The sequence below is a fragment of the Rissa tridactyla genome, chromosome 2 (genome assembly GCF_028500815.1).
Source record: "Rissa tridactyla isolate bRisTri1 chromosome 2, bRisTri1.patW.cur.20221130, whole genome shotgun sequence".
In the NCBI taxonomy this organism is placed as follows: domain Eukaryota; kingdom Metazoa; phylum Chordata; class Aves; order Charadriiformes; family Laridae; genus Rissa; species Rissa tridactyla.
The window spans coordinates 109,712,379-109,729,660 of NC_071467.1; the positions used below are offsets into that span (position 1 = coordinate 109,712,379).

Sequence of the window (17,282 nt, forward strand, 5' to 3'; positions counted from 1 at the left end):
ATCCTCCAGTTCCCAATATTCATCAAGTGTTCTTTCCGTAGCAGTGTCCCTGGTCTGACTCACAGGCAGCTCATAGCAGCTCACACCAGTGAGAGCGGGAGCGTGCATATCAATTACACAGCTCCAAGAAGAATCTTCATAATGTAAAGATAGATTTAAACCATTTTCTTTATCTTGGAGTTACAAACTCTGCTTTCTGTAACTGTTTCATCTAAAATACCATTTAGTCTTAAAACTAAGCTCTGGGACTTTTAATTAAATTTTATTATCTTTTCTGCTTAAAAAAAGTTAAAGCAGCTCATTTGGTTATATGAGATAAAGATATAAAAAATGAATTTTATTGAAACCTACATGCCTTTTAGTGGTTTAATGTTAGTATCTTTAAATTGATAAAAGCATCAGTGTCAATATGAAAAAATGAAAAAATCCTAACCAACTCTTCCTAAAAACCCTTTGCAGTAAAGGGATACTATACTAACATTTCCATTTTAAAATTACACTTTAAAGGTTCAATCGGTCAGCAGTCTAGGATATTGCTTCTTTTGAGCGAATGCAAACATTCTTCTCTTTACCCTTTTAAAGAAAGTGTCAAATCAGTCCCCTCTCTTTTCTGTTGAGGGAGGCTAAACTAAACATAATGTCAATGAAGTCCTGTGTTTATTAAATGCTGAAGAGAAGACAATGAAGTGATGTTCGTGTACCACCTTCAGCTATGCAGTGTTCAAACAGCTTATTAAGCACTCCCTGGTTTGTCTTTACATGTTTTCCTTCCTTTCCTGAAGGAAAACAGAAAATACTCTAAAACAAAAATCAGAAAATACTTTAAAAGAGAATAAATTTTTACAGAAGGAGCAGTCCAATGTAGAAAGCGTATAATTATTGCAAGTACCAGGCTCCATTTAGCTTAGCTTTGGCTTTGTCTATCAGTTGAGATTATTCCTGACAACATGACGTTTTTGTAACAGTAAATATATCAGCTTCAGTTCCAGACTGAAGCATAATTTTGCTGCTCATCTCAGTAGCTGGTAATTTCATGCTGGATCACTACTTGTTTTGCTTTCTGAAAACTTCTGGGGACCCAGAACAGTAGCGGGAATGGCTTTTATTGAAAAAACTAGGAATGAGGACAGGCTGTTACCAGGATTTGGGAACAGGGAAGTAACTAAATGCCATAAATAGGGGCAGAAGCAGTCTGGAAGTTAACAAAGCTCGCATAGAGCTGGAGTGTGAAGCTTTTACGAGGACTCTGAAGTTTGCGGCTCTATCTCCAAATTCCATATAGGAGGCAGGGCTAAGAATGAACCTGTTCAGTTTTGATGGCACTGTTGAGTTTTTCTTCTTAATGCCTCACAGGAGGAGAACAGAAAATGCAAATGAGATATATTTTAGGGAAGTTAAATACGTGTAATGAAAAGGGTTTCTATACTGTCAAGTGCTGTATCAAAAGATTTTCATGAGTTATTAATAGTAATCCTCTTCATAAATCCTTGCTGTCAGAAGGAAACAAATGGATCTAAAGTGTTTCCTGTCAAATCCCACTTCTAAAATGTAGAATTTCACAATGCCTTTCAACAGGAGTAAATCCCTCCTATAGCGTGTGCAGACATATCCTTGAGTGCTGACTATTTTGATTCTAAGGCCCAAATCCACCTTCCAGGAATGCAGTATCTAACCCCTATTTCCTATTGTTGAATTATTTTAAGGCTTCCTATTGTAAAGGTACGGCAAAGTACATTTCCTGTAATATAGGATATCAGAATTTGCCAGTTCCTGAAGAGAAACACTCTGATTTCATTATTATTATTTTCATAAATAACTTGTTTGCATTTTTTTCTGCTTGATACATGAATACTGTGGTGATATGAAATCTCCAGTAAGTTATTTTTATGAAATTCTGTTTAGTTAATGGGACATAAGTTTATAATTAAGCATATTAAGAAAACTGTGCTGGTACAGCAAATCAGCAAATTTTAACTGCAGATTATAATAGTCAGGGCATTTTTTACATCTCAAATATGATTTCTTTGTACTTAATTGAGATGCTCGTCAAGAATAAATGACAGGTTTTTGAATATTGGTGAGATAGTTTCATAAAAACCTGTAGCAGTTTTCTACATTAGTGAGCGTAGAAACACTGGCTTTAGAGAGAACAGTTTCATAACTTCATAAACTACAGGAGCCATTCACAGAATAGGGCCCGAGAGACACGGGAAGAAATTTCTGTCTTTAGTTTCAGGTCTTATATCTGGCCGTTCAAGCAGTAGGTGAGTGAACAAATTTACCTTTTTCTGTGGCTTTTTTTTTTCATCCTGTTCAAGGAAACTTATTTAACCTAAGTATTGCATATAAGAACGCTACCTTACCGGTTTTGTTTGGTTGTTGTATTTTTCCCCGTGACATTTCCCCCCTGTTTGTAACATCGTATGGCCTTTGAATCACGGAGAGAAACAGTGAAACTGTAATATTTGTCAAATATTTTGAAGCTGTGTTGGGTCTTTCTCTTTTTTTCTTTTCCTTACCTAGAAAAGCAGTATTGGGAGCAAAGGGGAGAGGAAGGTATTAAGACTGTTGCAAAGTAAAAGTGTGTGGCTGGTGCTACCTAGAAATGGTTTAGCCTGTCGTGAGAACTCACTGTCTTCTGCAATCCTTTGACTTTCCCTGCCCCTAATTTTGCACCTCTTGGCTGACACCAGCTGTGTTCAAGAAGGGGCGGAGGGACTTAACAGTAATTTAAGTCTTCACAAATATTGTGAAAGTAGGGCAGCCTGGTAATACTTTAAAGGCCCCTACACTATTCCCACTGTAAAAGGGCAGTAGCACAAGCTCAACTGAAGTAGGGGTTGAAGGGTTTTCATAGCAGAGCTGCGCTGGCAACCAGCTTTGCTAGTTCTGATGCTCACACTGTTCTTTTTTTAATCAGCTGCCTTTTAATTTGACTTTATCACTGCTAAGGAGGAGACTCGGGGAATGGTCTCTTTAACTTGTCTAAAGAACCCATCGAGCTTCCCTTTTAAACAACTGAGCAACTAAGCTCTGAACAATTAAAGCTCAATATTTTGTGCAAATTAAATGTGAGCATAAAATGTTTACAGCTTCACAAGCACCTCCAGTTTAAGAAATCATGCTACATTTCTTTTTAAGGGCATGGCTAAATTTGTGTGGTCTAGAGGACAGTGTGGAAAAAATAAAATAGATTCTGTAATGAGTGTAAGCTGACATTACTCAGGCTGTGTTTAGCTTACCTGCTACAAATACTGAACCTACTTTGAAAAAGAAAATTGGCATCCAAGACCCTAACCTAATTCCTTCAATATAAGAATATCTCCAGCCTCTTAGAAACAAATGTATAAATTCAGGATGTCTTTCTGCAAATCTGCACTCCCGTGGAAAAAAAAAAAAAAAATTCTGTACTGCCCAAGTATTCAGTGAAATTACTCAGAAGAGAAACCATTCACAGAATAGGGCCCGAGAGACACGGGAAAAAATTTCTGTCTTTAGTTTCAGGTCTTATATCTGTCCCTCGAGTATAATAGGACAGGCTATTATCCCCTTGTTCGTCATGAAGATTAATGTTCAGACCAGCTGAAAATATTACGGTTCTGTTGGGACCTATCGGGAGTTCTTCAGACCTGTGTGAACCCAAGTTTAAACTTTTTAAATAGCAGAGCTAACGTCTCGTCCTAGTTAGGCACAAATGCCTCTTTCGCCATTGCTTCCTCTGCGATGCTGCTGCAGGAGAGCGAGGATGCCCTACGGCTCTGCATTAGTTGTGGCGCCTTTTATACGGACTTCATTGCTAAACGTTAAGATGCACTGGGAAAGCACCTGAGCCATTAACTCTTACTGAGATGAAGTAAAAAAAAAAAAAGGCATCACCCTTTAATGGAAATGGAGATTTTTAAATTTCCTTTTCTGTATTTTGTACGGAATCTTTTCCCTTAAAAATCTGTGATTCTTTCCTTTAAGTTTGATGCCTAAATTTAACATGAGAGAATGGAAATTAAAACGGGAGGAAGTTGGTTTTAAAGAAAAGACGCATCTGGCTTAGGAAGCCACAGGAAAAGACCTCACCTCTCGTGGTGTTGGGGTTGGCTTTCTCTGTTCACCCGGCTATGAGTGCCTCTGGGCCGCTGGCGGAACGTTTCTCGTTAATGACTCTCTTCTACAGAAAACCTATCCCAGTACCTCGGAACACCACCGGTTGGTTTAGCCTCCTTTGTAGGTTTTCCAAGGGCCTGGGCAAGAGCTGAAACAAAACCACACGAAGGCACGGTGGGAAAGGAAAGGGAGCTTTGTGGTGGAGAGACAAAAGGCACCTGTGGCAGACACCTCTTACGTTGGTCTCAGCCTTCTAGAGAAGCAGAAATAATAATGAGTTAATGGACGGGGGTTATTAGTTAGGTTGAAGCAGGGATTTGTGTCAGGTTTATGTGCCCAGCAGCAGGCGGGGGCTGCAGGGGTCCCTGTGAGGCGAGGCCAGGACGTGTTGCCCCGGGCCGGTTCCGGCCGGCCCCAGCCGGCTCCAGCAGCCCCTGCGCGGGGCACGGCGGAGCCCCTCAGCCACGGGCGGGTGCCTCGGGGAAAGTGCCGCTAAGAACGGGCAGAGGCTGCCCGGCGGTGAGGGGAAAGGTGTGAGGAACAGCCCTGCCAGCCCCGAGGGAGAGCAGGAGGAGGGGCTCCGGCCGCGGCCCCCGCGGAGATTCCCTGGAGACCCCCCGCCAGAGCAGGTGGATTCTCCTGAGGGAGCTGCGGCCTGTGGAAAGCCCCTGACGGTGCAGGTATCCACCCTGCAGCCCCTGGAGGCCATGGTGGAGCAGATATCCACACTGCAGCTGGTGGAGGGCCCCATGCCAAAGCAGGTGGACGTGCCCTGAAGGAAGCTGCAGACTGTGGAGAGAAGCCCACACAGGAGCGGGCACCTGGCCGGAGCTACAGCCTGTGGAGGACCCACGCTGGAGTAGTTTGTTTCTGAAGGATTGTACCCCATGGAGAGGACCCCACGCTATAGCAGGGGAACAACGTGAGAAGGAAGGAGAGGAGGAGAGGAGCTGGTATGGGCTGACCACAGCCCCTCGTTCCCCTGGACCGCTGGTGGGAGCGGGGAAATAGAGGAGTCAGGAATGAAGGAGTGACGTTGGGCCTGGGAATAAAAAGGGGTGGTGGAAAGGTAGTTTTAGTTTTGTCTTTTTTTTCCCCTCTAACTTGATTTTTAATTGGCAATAAATTAAATTAATTTTCCCCAGGTCGAGTCTGTTTTGCCCGTTATGGTAATTGGTAATTAACGATTTCCCTGTCCTTGTCTCGACCCATGAGCTTTTTCATCTTATTTTCTCCTCCTGTCCTGTTGAGGAGGGGGAGCGAGAGAGCGGCTGCGGTGGATGCCTGGCTGACAGCCAAGGTTAACCCATCACAGGACTGTAAAGGAAATCAAAGAGAAGTTGTCAGGGCCCATGGAGGTGTGCAAAGGCACACGTGCTCTCATTAATATGTGTCCTGGGATATACATCCTGTTTGTGGGCAAGCAGGCAGAATTTACAGTGTCTCTGATACATCAGATCCTGAGTAGCCAGGGACCTTCCTGTACAAGACTCTTTGCCAGCATGCTGCAGCAGGAGCCATGGTCCAGGCAAGGCTCCCTGATACGCACCGCAATCTGTATCCTTTTTGGGGGAATAATGGAGGCTTTTAGGGAGAGTCTTTGCAGCAAAGAGCCTCTTCCTTGTGCAGGGCTCTTCCCACCTGCTGACCCTGCAGGACTGGGTTAACCTTCAGCTGGATGGCTCTAGTCGAGGAGTGCAAGACAACAAGCATCAGCATGGCGGGATGGGTTGTGGTGGCAGAGAAGCGGTGGGTTGTGGTTGTGTTGTCCTGCTGACCTTATGACAACATGGAAACATGTTGGAGGGATGGGAAGGAAGGCTATTTTGGGTGGTCTTCATTTTGTAGCTGCTGTTTGTCTGTGTTTTTAAATATAGATCAAGTGCACTCAGGTGTAGCAATGCTTTTGGATAGTAATCTGAAAGAAAACAGACAACAATATTTTAAAAAATATGCTTTTGGCTTTATACATTCTCATCTGAAGACTTTGTAAAAGCTACGTTTGGATTACATTGTGGATTTCTTCAAAGTAAAGACCGACAGCCAGACTTAAGTGAAACGTGAAATACAAAACTCACAAAGAACAGATGCTCTTGAAGAAGATAGGATCACTTTCTTTTTCTCCCTTGAGTTGTTCACTGATGGTGGTTTTTAGTTTGTTTTTCCTTTTTTTTTTTTTTTACTTCTGGAGGCAGTATATGAAGAGATTAAAAACATAGCATGTGCCAAAAACAGCTTTTGGCACTAGATGTGACTGGATATGAGATCGTTAAAGAGATTTTCTAGACCATTTTAGCATAATGGCATAATCCTTTGAGGACCTCTTCCGTTGCTGCTAATACAGATCCAGGGCTTGCTTTCTTAGGGATATGATAGTTTACAGTGACTGGTTTTACATTTCTGTGGGGGTGATACTGCAGTACGCACTGCAGATTACAGTGGTTCAGCTGTGGGAGCAGAAAGGTTAGCTTGATAGGTGTGAATGTCTTGTCATACTGTTTTAAAAGAAGAGAAAATGACATGATTTTTCAGAAGACACGTGATTGATAGTCCTGGAATCCTTGTTCATGCACCAAATAAATGCATCAGGGACAAAACTAGCATGCATTCTCCTCCAAAGCCTAAGTAAACAGATTGCTCTAAGAGTTTTAGTGTAATTTTGCCTACTCACAACAGCATGGTAATGGTCCGGAGTAGGAACAAGGCCCTTCACCCAGAAAATTTGAGGCAATAAGAAGTTCTAATGACCCTGATCTCGTAGGCAGCAGGAATTGTAGACCTGCACTCCCCCTGACCGGCAGTAGTAGAGCGGGAGTTAGCGCTGTCCCTACTCTACCTGAAGCATAGGGAGTACTTTTTGACCAAGGTTAGACAGGAGTATTCAGCACAAGAGCAAGCAGTTGAATTCAGATTGCTTGGGGTCCAACAGTTCACGTGAATTTTGTAGATTAGGTTTCTGTAAATAAGAAAGACTAAAGTCAATGATTATGAAGTTTATGTTCTGCAAAATTTATGCCAGATGATGTTATATATACCCTCAGATGTTCCATTTACCTGCAGGAAAGAGCAAAGCCAAAGCACTGAAATGAAATCAAGTCATTTTACCAGACATGAAAACACAAGTCAATACTAGAACCAAGATTAAAATGTTTCCAGCTACTCAAATCTGTGACTGGATTTTAAGATCGCCTTTCCCTTTTCCATCTTACTATCATACATGTTTCTTGTTTTAAGCAGACAAATACAATCCATTTGCATGCTTATTGTCATCAGCAGAAAGAATTAACATCTCATTTGAAATTAAAAGGGTTACAAATAGAGAAAGCACTTGGGTGAAAATGTAAGAAAATGAACATAAAAAGCAGGAAATGCTTTGTGAAGGAGATGGAACAATGTAATATAAAGATTAGTGGAATCAGTGAGGTGACGATGAATCTGATTGAAGGTTATCACCTCAGGTACACGGACAGGATGGCAGCCTTTGGCTGAGAGCTGTTGTTCCCATGAAGAGTCAGATGGCTGAAGCAACGAGCAAATTCTATCTAGAGTAAAGAGGATTCTATCAGAGCAAAGTTCAGATGCTGCTGTGTGCCTGGGCATATCATTTCCATAGGAAATGAATGCCATACCTTTTGAGTAAAACACTGAGTTAGAGAGCCAGTATAATCAACTAAAATGGACAATATCCTGCTATATATACAGCATAGGGTTGTAGGTTTTTAATAGCTCATTAAATTTACGTTGCAATTTTGTGGATGATATAAAAAAATGACTGTGATCTGGCCAGCACAAGATCTCTAATACAGCTGTGGGAGAATGAGCCGAAATCTACTCTGGCTCATTTGTTCTCAAGGAGAGTGCTTGCTGTGTTTTAAAGTCTTCAGTACTGAAGCTGTTGCAGAGACCAGAAAGGATAGATCTGGATTTTCACACCACGTCCTCAGTTGACAAAATTGCCTTATGAAGAAAAAACTTGCTTTTCTTGTAAACGGGTCAAAATTGATAAAGTGTCAAAGCAATAATAAATGTAGCATTCACACTACTACTTAATTGTTTGCTTTTCAGCATGTAATATACTTCAATATATATGTATCTCAGCATATAATATACTTCAACATACTATGCATGTTACTACAATAATTTTATTCTCTATATCATATTCCTTCAAAATTTTAAATTAAGGGAATAGGATTATGAATGGTAGGAAATGAAGAAAGGCTGTGAAAGGTGAAAAGATATCACTAAAGTGAGAAGGTGATAAAAGGAAGCTATGTTCGAATCAGATAGAATATCTGACCTGTAATTGGCATAGAAATATCTTAGGTATTAGCAGTGGGTGGTCTCCATGGTCTCAGAGGGAGGGACGTTTATTCATGGCTCTAGAGATTCTACGACATCTTGATTCCTGTTGCATTCCATTTTTCCTTTAGGGGAGGCCTTTTTCGCTGTTGATTCAGTGCTAGTGATTGTTGTCAGTAAATGTGTTCCCTTTCACCTACCCACCTTTCTGAGACTTAGGCACGTTTGTTTGCAAGTTGTCTGGCTGAAACCGAGCTGATGTGTAAGAAAGTCCTTTGAGATGTCTGTCCAGAGCCCTACCCGTACCCTGGGGAGAGGATTTCTTACCCAAGAGCACAGTTTTGAAAAGAATGGGCATCCTTTGCTGTCAGTTCAAGTGTTGGACTTGGCTTGTAGGTGTCATGGCGAGGCTGACATTACAAAGCTAGATATTGCATTCTTTTTGCTCATGCAAGGCAGTTCCCAGCTTCCTGTGTCCTTTCAGCCTTCTCCTTAAATACTTGCTCCTCAACCATAAAGCAAAAATCTTCTTTGTATTTAACCCATCCACACCAGAAAGAGGAATGTCAGCTGGACCAGTTTTCACAGAAAGATAGTGTTTACCATACCTGGAAACAATTTACATCAAGTTGTCCATTTCAGTAGTCTCTGTGAGAGTGGAAGCAGGGACCTGAGCAACATCATTCTGATGTGGTGGCAGCCTTTTACCCTCCTTGATTACAGCCCTAAATAATAACTTAGGGGAGAAGGAAGAAATACATCCCTTAACTGCCAGTACAGTCTTTCTTTATGCTTCCCTTCTCCTTTTAACTGTTGTGCTGTTTGGTAGCACTCCTAAAACTCTTTCAAGAGAGACTAATGTATAAGTGTATCATTGAAAGATCACTGAATGCCACCCTTAGATCTTCAACTCTTTCTAAATTAAAGCTTGATGACCTTTAAGGATGCTATGCAATATGTTTAAGTCAGGTTATAGATAGTCTAAGAGAACACAGTGCCCTCAACACTGTGCCTGCAATAATCTAAGCTTTTCTTGGTAGTTATTTAGAATTTTATATCCTTTTTTTCAGGAAATGAATGACACTGTGTGAAAACAAATTGTGTAAGGGAACTGTTGACAGGACATTCAAGTGAAGCATGGACATTTCAATTGAAGTACAGTGTGTTAGTCAAATGCTACCTGCTGTGCTGATTAGCAGTAGCAGTGTAATTCTGTAGCCTGTGTTATACAGGAAATCATAGTAGAAAAATGAATAGCTTTACCTGTCTGAGGTGTGGGAATATATAAATGTCCTGTGCTTTGGTATTCACTTTGTCTTAGGTTTTGGAATGGCCAAGAGTTGTGTATGTGCTTTCATGGCCCATCCATTTTCTTAAGTGCTTGGCAGAATGAGAGGAGCAGTGATTGCAGGGAAGGAACTGATTGTTTTGTTAGTTTGTGATTTTTGTGTTGTGGTTTTTGGGTTTTTTAACCACAGGTGATAGCTTTAGGATGAAAAGGCTCTTGAGGTTTTTGTTGGACATAGCCTCTCTGTGTTTTTGATAAATAAACAAAGTGTGTATACCTAGGCCTTCAAATAGAGGCTTTAAAAGTCCTACAATGTCTGCATGCCTGTCACTGCTGCCAAGACTATCCAGTGAAAGGCAGGACTGTCAGCCATCATAGAAGTGCAGAATTTTAGTTTTTCTCTCTGCCTGCCCCTCTCATACTCCAGCTGGTTTTGTTTGTGTACCTGTCACATACTTGTATTTTTCATTTTCACAATGCATGCAAACCCTAAATAATAGCTACATTGCCTTTTCAGATATATTTATTAGCTTTCTCCCAACATGCCACAACCCCAAATCTCTGGTTTATGAATGCCTTTTCAACAGATATCTACTCCATGCTAGTTTGGTTTTATTTTCTTGCTTTTGGGGCACCAATCCACAAGATCACTGCACTGTTGCTATTGAATAAGGAGCAGGACTTCTGGATCACTTCTGTCACACTTTAAAATGCAGAAGTATTTTTTTGTTATGTTTTTCTTCACCTTGCAGTACTCTAGCTAACTCTATCACAAAAAGCTACAGTCAGTGAGGACTTCCTTGTTTCGGATAGGTCCTGTACGACATGGCAAGTACACATGTGAATAACAGAACAGGATTTGTCTGACATACAGACAGTTTTACAAGGGAAAGAAGAGGCATTCAGAATGTTATTGCATCATTTTAATTACAGGTCATAGGAAACTCCGTGTTTGCTTCATTCCTACCTTATAAACTGTAGAAAACATCAAAGCCAAAACAAGTTCATGTATGGTGAGACATGTGCACCAAGAAACTATACAGTAGTTGCTCAACTTTTAGAAGATCAGCATCAGTCCCATTGCTCACAAGAAAAACACCATGTGTGTGCGGATGTGGATCCTGATCCTTTGCAAAGTCACCGTAACTTCACTGTGGTTCCAGGTTAATGGCCTCTATTGGGGTGGGGGGCATTTTTACTGCTAGTTGTCTGGTAGGAAACTGGTGTTTGTGCGTCATTTTAGTAGCAGTATTTTCAGATAATTGATCCACCCTTTTAAATGAAGGTCATCACCCATCAAACAAAAGTAGTTTGTTTCTACACTGGAATCAATAAAATGGAAAATGTGTTATGACTTATCTGGGACCACATGATTTTTACCTCTTGCTGTTTTGTTTCCTTTGTAAGGATAGGTTTTCCTACCATTCATATTCTATTGGTCATATGTTAGGTCTGTGTGATCTGTAACCTGCACATAAAATACATGCTATATGCAGTACAAGAATAGTGGGGTTTTCTCAGTGGTTGCCGTTAATATAATGTGTTATATTGATCCATCCTGGCTTCTCAAGTATTTTCTTCATGGTGATGAGTAAGGTGGTATAATTCTTCACCGAAGGAAAAGAGCTTAATTTTCATGCAAACCAATATTCAACTGAATCGTAAAGCCCTAGCCCTGGCAATAAAAATAGAAGCTGATGCTATTAATACATCATTGCAGATACAGAGAGCACCATTATGTGGCTCCTGGGTTGAGTAAAACTTCATGCAATCATAGTAGCCATAGACTTAAGCCCTATAAAGTTGAAAACTTCACCAGATGGCCATTGCCAAGGCAGCTTCTAAAGACTCTGTTGCTGCAATGTGTTAGGGCTCTAGATATGACTTACTGAGTGGTAGCTTTTTAAAATACAATTACTGAACACAACTGATCCACATTATGGCTGTAATAATAATAATACTTCGCACTCAGTGACCTTTTATCTGAGGACCCAAAAGCTCTTAACCAAGGCTTTTAAATACTCCCTTTCTGCTTATAGGAAATAAAGTGTTCAGCGTCTTGATGGAGTGTGAGAGAATTGAGCAGCAGCAGTCTGACTCTGTGGCCTATTGCAAGCAGTCAGGCGGTGCTCTCTGCAGGTCTGGGACTGGGACAGAAGAGCGCTCCGGCTCCTGACCCTGCCCCTGACAGCTGGGAGATGATGTGCCAGTTGCTGGGGGTGGAACCTCCTACTTAAATAGTACTTTTAATCTTGAGTAGAGCCAGCCTGTGAGTGGGATTGCTTGTACATTAAAATGCTGTGTGGCAGGAATGAGAACGAAATACAATGGCCCTAACCTGAAATTTCCTTTATTCACTCTGTAAGCTATGAGGATAATATTGAAATGATGTTAAGATCTGGGGATATAAGGCTCAGATATACCACACTTAGCTGAGGAGCTTAGATGTGGAGTGATATATCTTAGGCTCTATATATATATATTCAGGGCCTACAGACAAGTACCTGCAAAGGCTGACCTGTATTTTAGGGAGAACGGTTATATCCTTTTCAAAAGTACCACATGTTGGTCATGAATTTACTGAGCTTTAATACTCAGCCTTAAAAATCACATAACGGTATTTATCGGTAATGGGAGTAAATAACTGTATTTGACATTTGCTTTTTTATAGTCAGTAGTTATTTTTCTTTTCTTTTTTCCCCAAAGTGATTTTATTGTTGATTTTCAGGGTCTAGAGATCATGTCTGAAAGTTTTCTTGGTGGCTGTTTTTGTTTTATCTTTTAGATTGATGTGATTGTGACTTTGGGTGGACTTGGAGGACGCTTTGACCAAATAATGGCATCAGTGGAAACGCTTTTCCATGCAACAAATATCACTCCATTTCCAGTGATAGTTCTTCAGGAGTGCTCACTGATTTACCTGCTTCAACCTGTAAGTGTTGTGAAAAGTTACTTGATAACAAAACTGATCTTCTACCCACCCTGACACTGTATGTTTAGCATCACTAAATGCTCATTTTCTTAATTGTATTCTATAGGGTCTAAAACATTTAGGGAATATGGGAAGTGGACAGCAATGGGTTCTGCATTCCTGCCTTGGAAAAGTTTGTGTTTAATTTGTTCAGGACAGATTTTATTTTTTTTTTTAAGGGGAGTGTCCTGGTTTGAGGACAGAGAGGAACATAGAAATCCAGAACATATGAAAACTGAATTTGGGTAAATGCAGGATTTTGATTATAAATAAAAAAAAAAGTTTTTAAACTTTTTAATTGGATTCCAGTAAGTTTAAATTTAGCACACAGCCCTTTTGCATGGTAAGTAGAAATAAGGATGTCTGCAGTAAGAGAAACAAAAGAAAGCTCTAAGAGGAAGATATGAGAGAGTTCCTGACAAACACGTCAGGCAGAGTTCTTATGTGGTCTGAGTGGTGCAGTTCATTATGATGGGAATCCAGCTAGGATCAACAAGGGAATTTATTTAAGATACGTTATTTTTGTGGTTGTTCAGGTCTGTTATTCCATTTATTGACTCATAAACCAACACACACAAAAGATCTTGCTGGGCTTCTGCTTCTAAGATTTAAATTAAAGGCAAATCTAGGCATCAAAGAGTCTTCTCTTACAGCGATTCATTTATTTGTTTAGAAATACCTTTTCCTTATGTCAGGGTTTCTAGAAGCTTAACTAACTTTTCCATTTTATCTTGGAAAGCTTATTTCATTAAAATAAATAATATTCACAGATAAATTTGACAAAACCCTGCACCACATGTGCTTCGTTGTAATTTGAGAAAAGCATTAATAAGGTTCTATGAGATTATAGATTTAGGTCCACAGGGGCAGATGCTGTATTAACAACTTCGAAGCACTGTGTCTGCAGGAAAGATATTAGGCTCAGGAGCTCGTTTGCCAGTATGACGAGGAATGACTCTGATCATTAGTCATGCAGCTAAATGCATAGAGGCAGCAGAGTGAGGGGGAAAGAGGGCTAAAGGATAACTGTGGCTAAAATCTACAAGTGAGGAGTAACTCGCTTGTGATTGATCTGTGTGTGCAGTACGTCACTGACCACTGTAAATTAATTTTAGGATATTTTTAAGAACATATTGAAAAGCTGAAATAAGATGGAGAATTTCCAATTTAGCTTACAAAACATTTACTTGGACTGGGAAGACTTTTTGTTCTTTTCGTTCATCTTTTCCATAAGTGGCTTTAAAATGCCGTGCCTAAGGTTGCTTTCAGAAGAATCTACGATGAATAATTGAACCCTTTGGAACTTGAAAAAAATTCATGTTCTGTGCCTTTAAGTAGAAATGGGAGGTTGCTAATTGTTTGGGCTTGCTGGAAACTTCTTTATGTTCTGGTTTTAACATGCCATGTGAGAAGCATTTAATACTTTTTTGTTGATGGGGAGAGTTCCACAGAATATTAATTTTTTTCTGCTGTTCCTTGCTGTCAGTCTGCATTGCCAGTAACTGACTTCTGTAACTTCAGGCTGTTTCTAGCATTCAGAAATAAAGGGCAGATATAGGGGGCAGACCGTTTAAACAATCTTAATGGTAACTTTGACACAAAATTGCTTCTCAGTATTGGTTTAAACTTGTCACTGTCAGCATCTTCTGTCAACTGTCGCGGTACCTCCAGATAATAATATTAATCCTGCATAGTTTAGATAAAAATCAGGTGAGTAGTTTATACACAGAAAGAAAAGAGGTTTCTAAGCTTGGAAGTACTCTTTTTTTTTTTTTTTGTATGGAGTTCAGCGTGATATTTTGCTCCTCTAAAGAGCCACAATCATGACATTCTGTCTTTTTCCCCTCTCCCTTTTGTAATTTAAAATCAAGGTAGGAGGGAGTTGGAACACAGTGGGAAATCCACTGACTTTTTGAAATGCAAGTCTGGAAACTGTGCAACAAATGAAGCAAGGTTTTGAGATTCAAATTCTAATGCAAATAATAAAGTTAAGAGCATCTTGCTTTTTCTATAAAATGTAGATCTGAAAACTTTCCCTCTTGGGGAAGAAGAATCTGATCTTTATTGGATTCTTTGGATAAAATATATGAGCAAAATATAACCATGTTTTTGCTTCAAAATAACATTAGCCCTCCATTCACTACAGCGGGAGACTAGTATTGGTTCTCTATCATGTGTACCTAGGCAGACGCAAAAATATTTGGATAGAGCAGATAAACCGGTAATCCCATAACAGCCTTAGGAAGGATACAAAGAGGAATAACAAGTCAGGCTGATGACTTTTTAGTTACTAATGCAGAAACTAAGAGGAGGATTGTATGAGTAGATATCCACGTAAGTACACCATAAAATCTATAAAGTAATTGCTTTGAAAGAGAGTTATTTCACATTATTACAATGTTGATATAGAGGGGCACAGCGGAAGAAATATATCAATACTTAATACACTTGTATAGGGTACATAGTGTTGTAGGAAACAGGCTTGTAGACTTGCTAAAAGTCTTCAGGGTGCTAGAGGAAAACAGGACAGGACAATGAAAGCAAGAACAATGCCTGATTTGGAATACATTGCAGACTACCAAGCAAGGAGGACCAGGTAAACAAAGCCTTTTTTCATCAGCCAATAAAGTTGTCCAAGTACTGAATGTACGGGTAATTGGCATTTTGGGTACTGACGCATCTCTTGGGGGGAAAAAAATACTTGGACCAACAGTGCAAGTTTTTGAAATATATTGATAAAAATGTTTTGGCATGGAAAGTGATGAAAGCTACAAGGAAGTAAAGTGAAGAAAACTACAAGGAAGTAAAGTCTTTTGTATTCACTTCTGACCTGTAAGGATGAACTGTGCTGAGGGGTGGAGAAGAGGGAAAAGATGGGAAGCATTACACCCCATAAATACCTGTCTCTGTGGACTCTATGGAGAAATTGGGTGGTAGCCTGAGATCTAGGTATGCACTGTAGGTACCTAAATTTAGATAAATGAATTCCAGTATAGGTCAAATTGATGAACAAGTATTTAAGAAAAGAAAGCAGGCATGAAATGAGGTGCAGCTATGGAAGGGCCCGAGCAATGAGAACATAGTTTGTTACTACAGAAGGTGTAAGTCGACAGTGAAAGATTTTCTCTCGTCTGAACGGGAATGGAAAACTAATGACAAACAGCCTAAATGTAATGCATCTTTTGCTCAGTCTTCACTAAAGCAAAATATTCCTTTAAGCAGGTAACCAACACAGTTAAAATCAGTGCTAAAGTCCGAAGACTTTAAATTGCTTCAGAGAAAAAGCAAATAAGAGATTGACCTGCCTTTGATTTTGCCAGCTCCAAGGGTTGTTAGTTTTTGTGTGCCGTGCAACACTAATTAGGATAGGAGCCAGAAATAGGGATACTGTGTAAGAATTCCAGGAGGTGATGCTTGTTCTGAAGCATTTTCTAATGTGATGATTGGAATTAAAAAAAAAAAGGGGAGGGGGGAGAATTTCTGTACTGAATAGTTATCATATTTCTGTAGTGGAGGGAGGGAGGAAAGCCTGAATTCTTAATAAGGAGTAATCACTCTTTATAAGCAGGATATTTTATGCAACAGTCTGTACATTTTATGCTTGAAATTTTGGTAATATCAATTAGAATATACCCTGTCTGAAGAGCATTAGGCCCTTAGAGTCATGTTTATCATGCTAGCCATGCTCAATACGAATGGCTTAAGGTTTCACATACATACTTTCTCATTTTCTGGTTGTGTGCTTCTCAGGAGTACAGAAACATTAGCTTCTGTACACTGAGCATAAATTATCTTTTATCTGTGAGTTTTATGGCAGTTTGTAATACAAGGTAATAGGATTTATGACCAAGAAATGAGAAGATGTCCAAGAGTTAATGAGGCCTGTCTTTTACATTATATTGAGCAGTTCAGTTTTCCCCACACAGGATTCCAGCCCTGGGATGTAGAGAAGAATTGCTACCTACACACGAAAATGTGTTACAGCAGCATATTTTTATCAGTTAGCTAACTCTTTTGAAAGATTGTGTGAATACTTTGATAACCCTTTTTTTTTTTTGCACACTTTTTCTTGTGTGTGCATTCTCGCCTTCCCTGTGAGAAACGATGAATAATTTAACGTCACGGATAGTAGTCCAGCAGCTAAATACGAGCAATAAGAATCAGGAGTCACATCCCTTATTCTTGACTCTTTACTACCATTTCATTGGAAAGAAATAAATTGTGTAGTCTTTTGATCTCACAGTCTCCTAGTTTGCAAAATGTATAAAGCCCACATCCTTCTCTGAATGGGTACTGTGAGGCTCATTTAGTTTTTTACAAAACGCCATTACATCCTCAGCTCTGCACTGAGGTGGAACATAGTATTATGGTAATAGTAGCAACAGTATTAATAAGGCCCTTGATTAACATAAATATTGCCATACAGTAGGCTGTGCAGCTAATTATTTAGCATGGTCCCAAGCACAGTTTTTGTTGAGAGCCAGCTATCATTCTCGCAGGCAGTGCCTGGGCACAGTCTGGGGTTAGCACAGGCGTTGGAGGGTACCGCCTTGTCTTGGGGACAAGAGAGAACAGCCATAAGCGTATGAGCAGTGCTGTGCCAGTTGGCTTGAGGTCCAGAGAGTA

General features: G+C 40.1%; 1 protein-coding gene across 3 annotated transcripts in view; it reads left to right on the forward strand.

The window, feature by feature from the left end:
* Positions 1-17,282, forward strand: part of TPK1 (thiamin pyrophosphokinase 1) — a 307,648-nt gene that overhangs the window by 189,196 nt on the left and 101,170 nt on the right. For all 3 annotated transcript variants that reach the window (XM_054193626.1, XM_054193627.1, XM_054193628.1), the window contains one exon: positions 12,471-12,617. In XM_054193626.1, the coding sequence (XP_054049601.1) occupies positions 12,471-12,617 (147 nt within the window). The remainder of the gene's footprint in view (positions 1-12,470; positions 12,618-17,282) is intronic.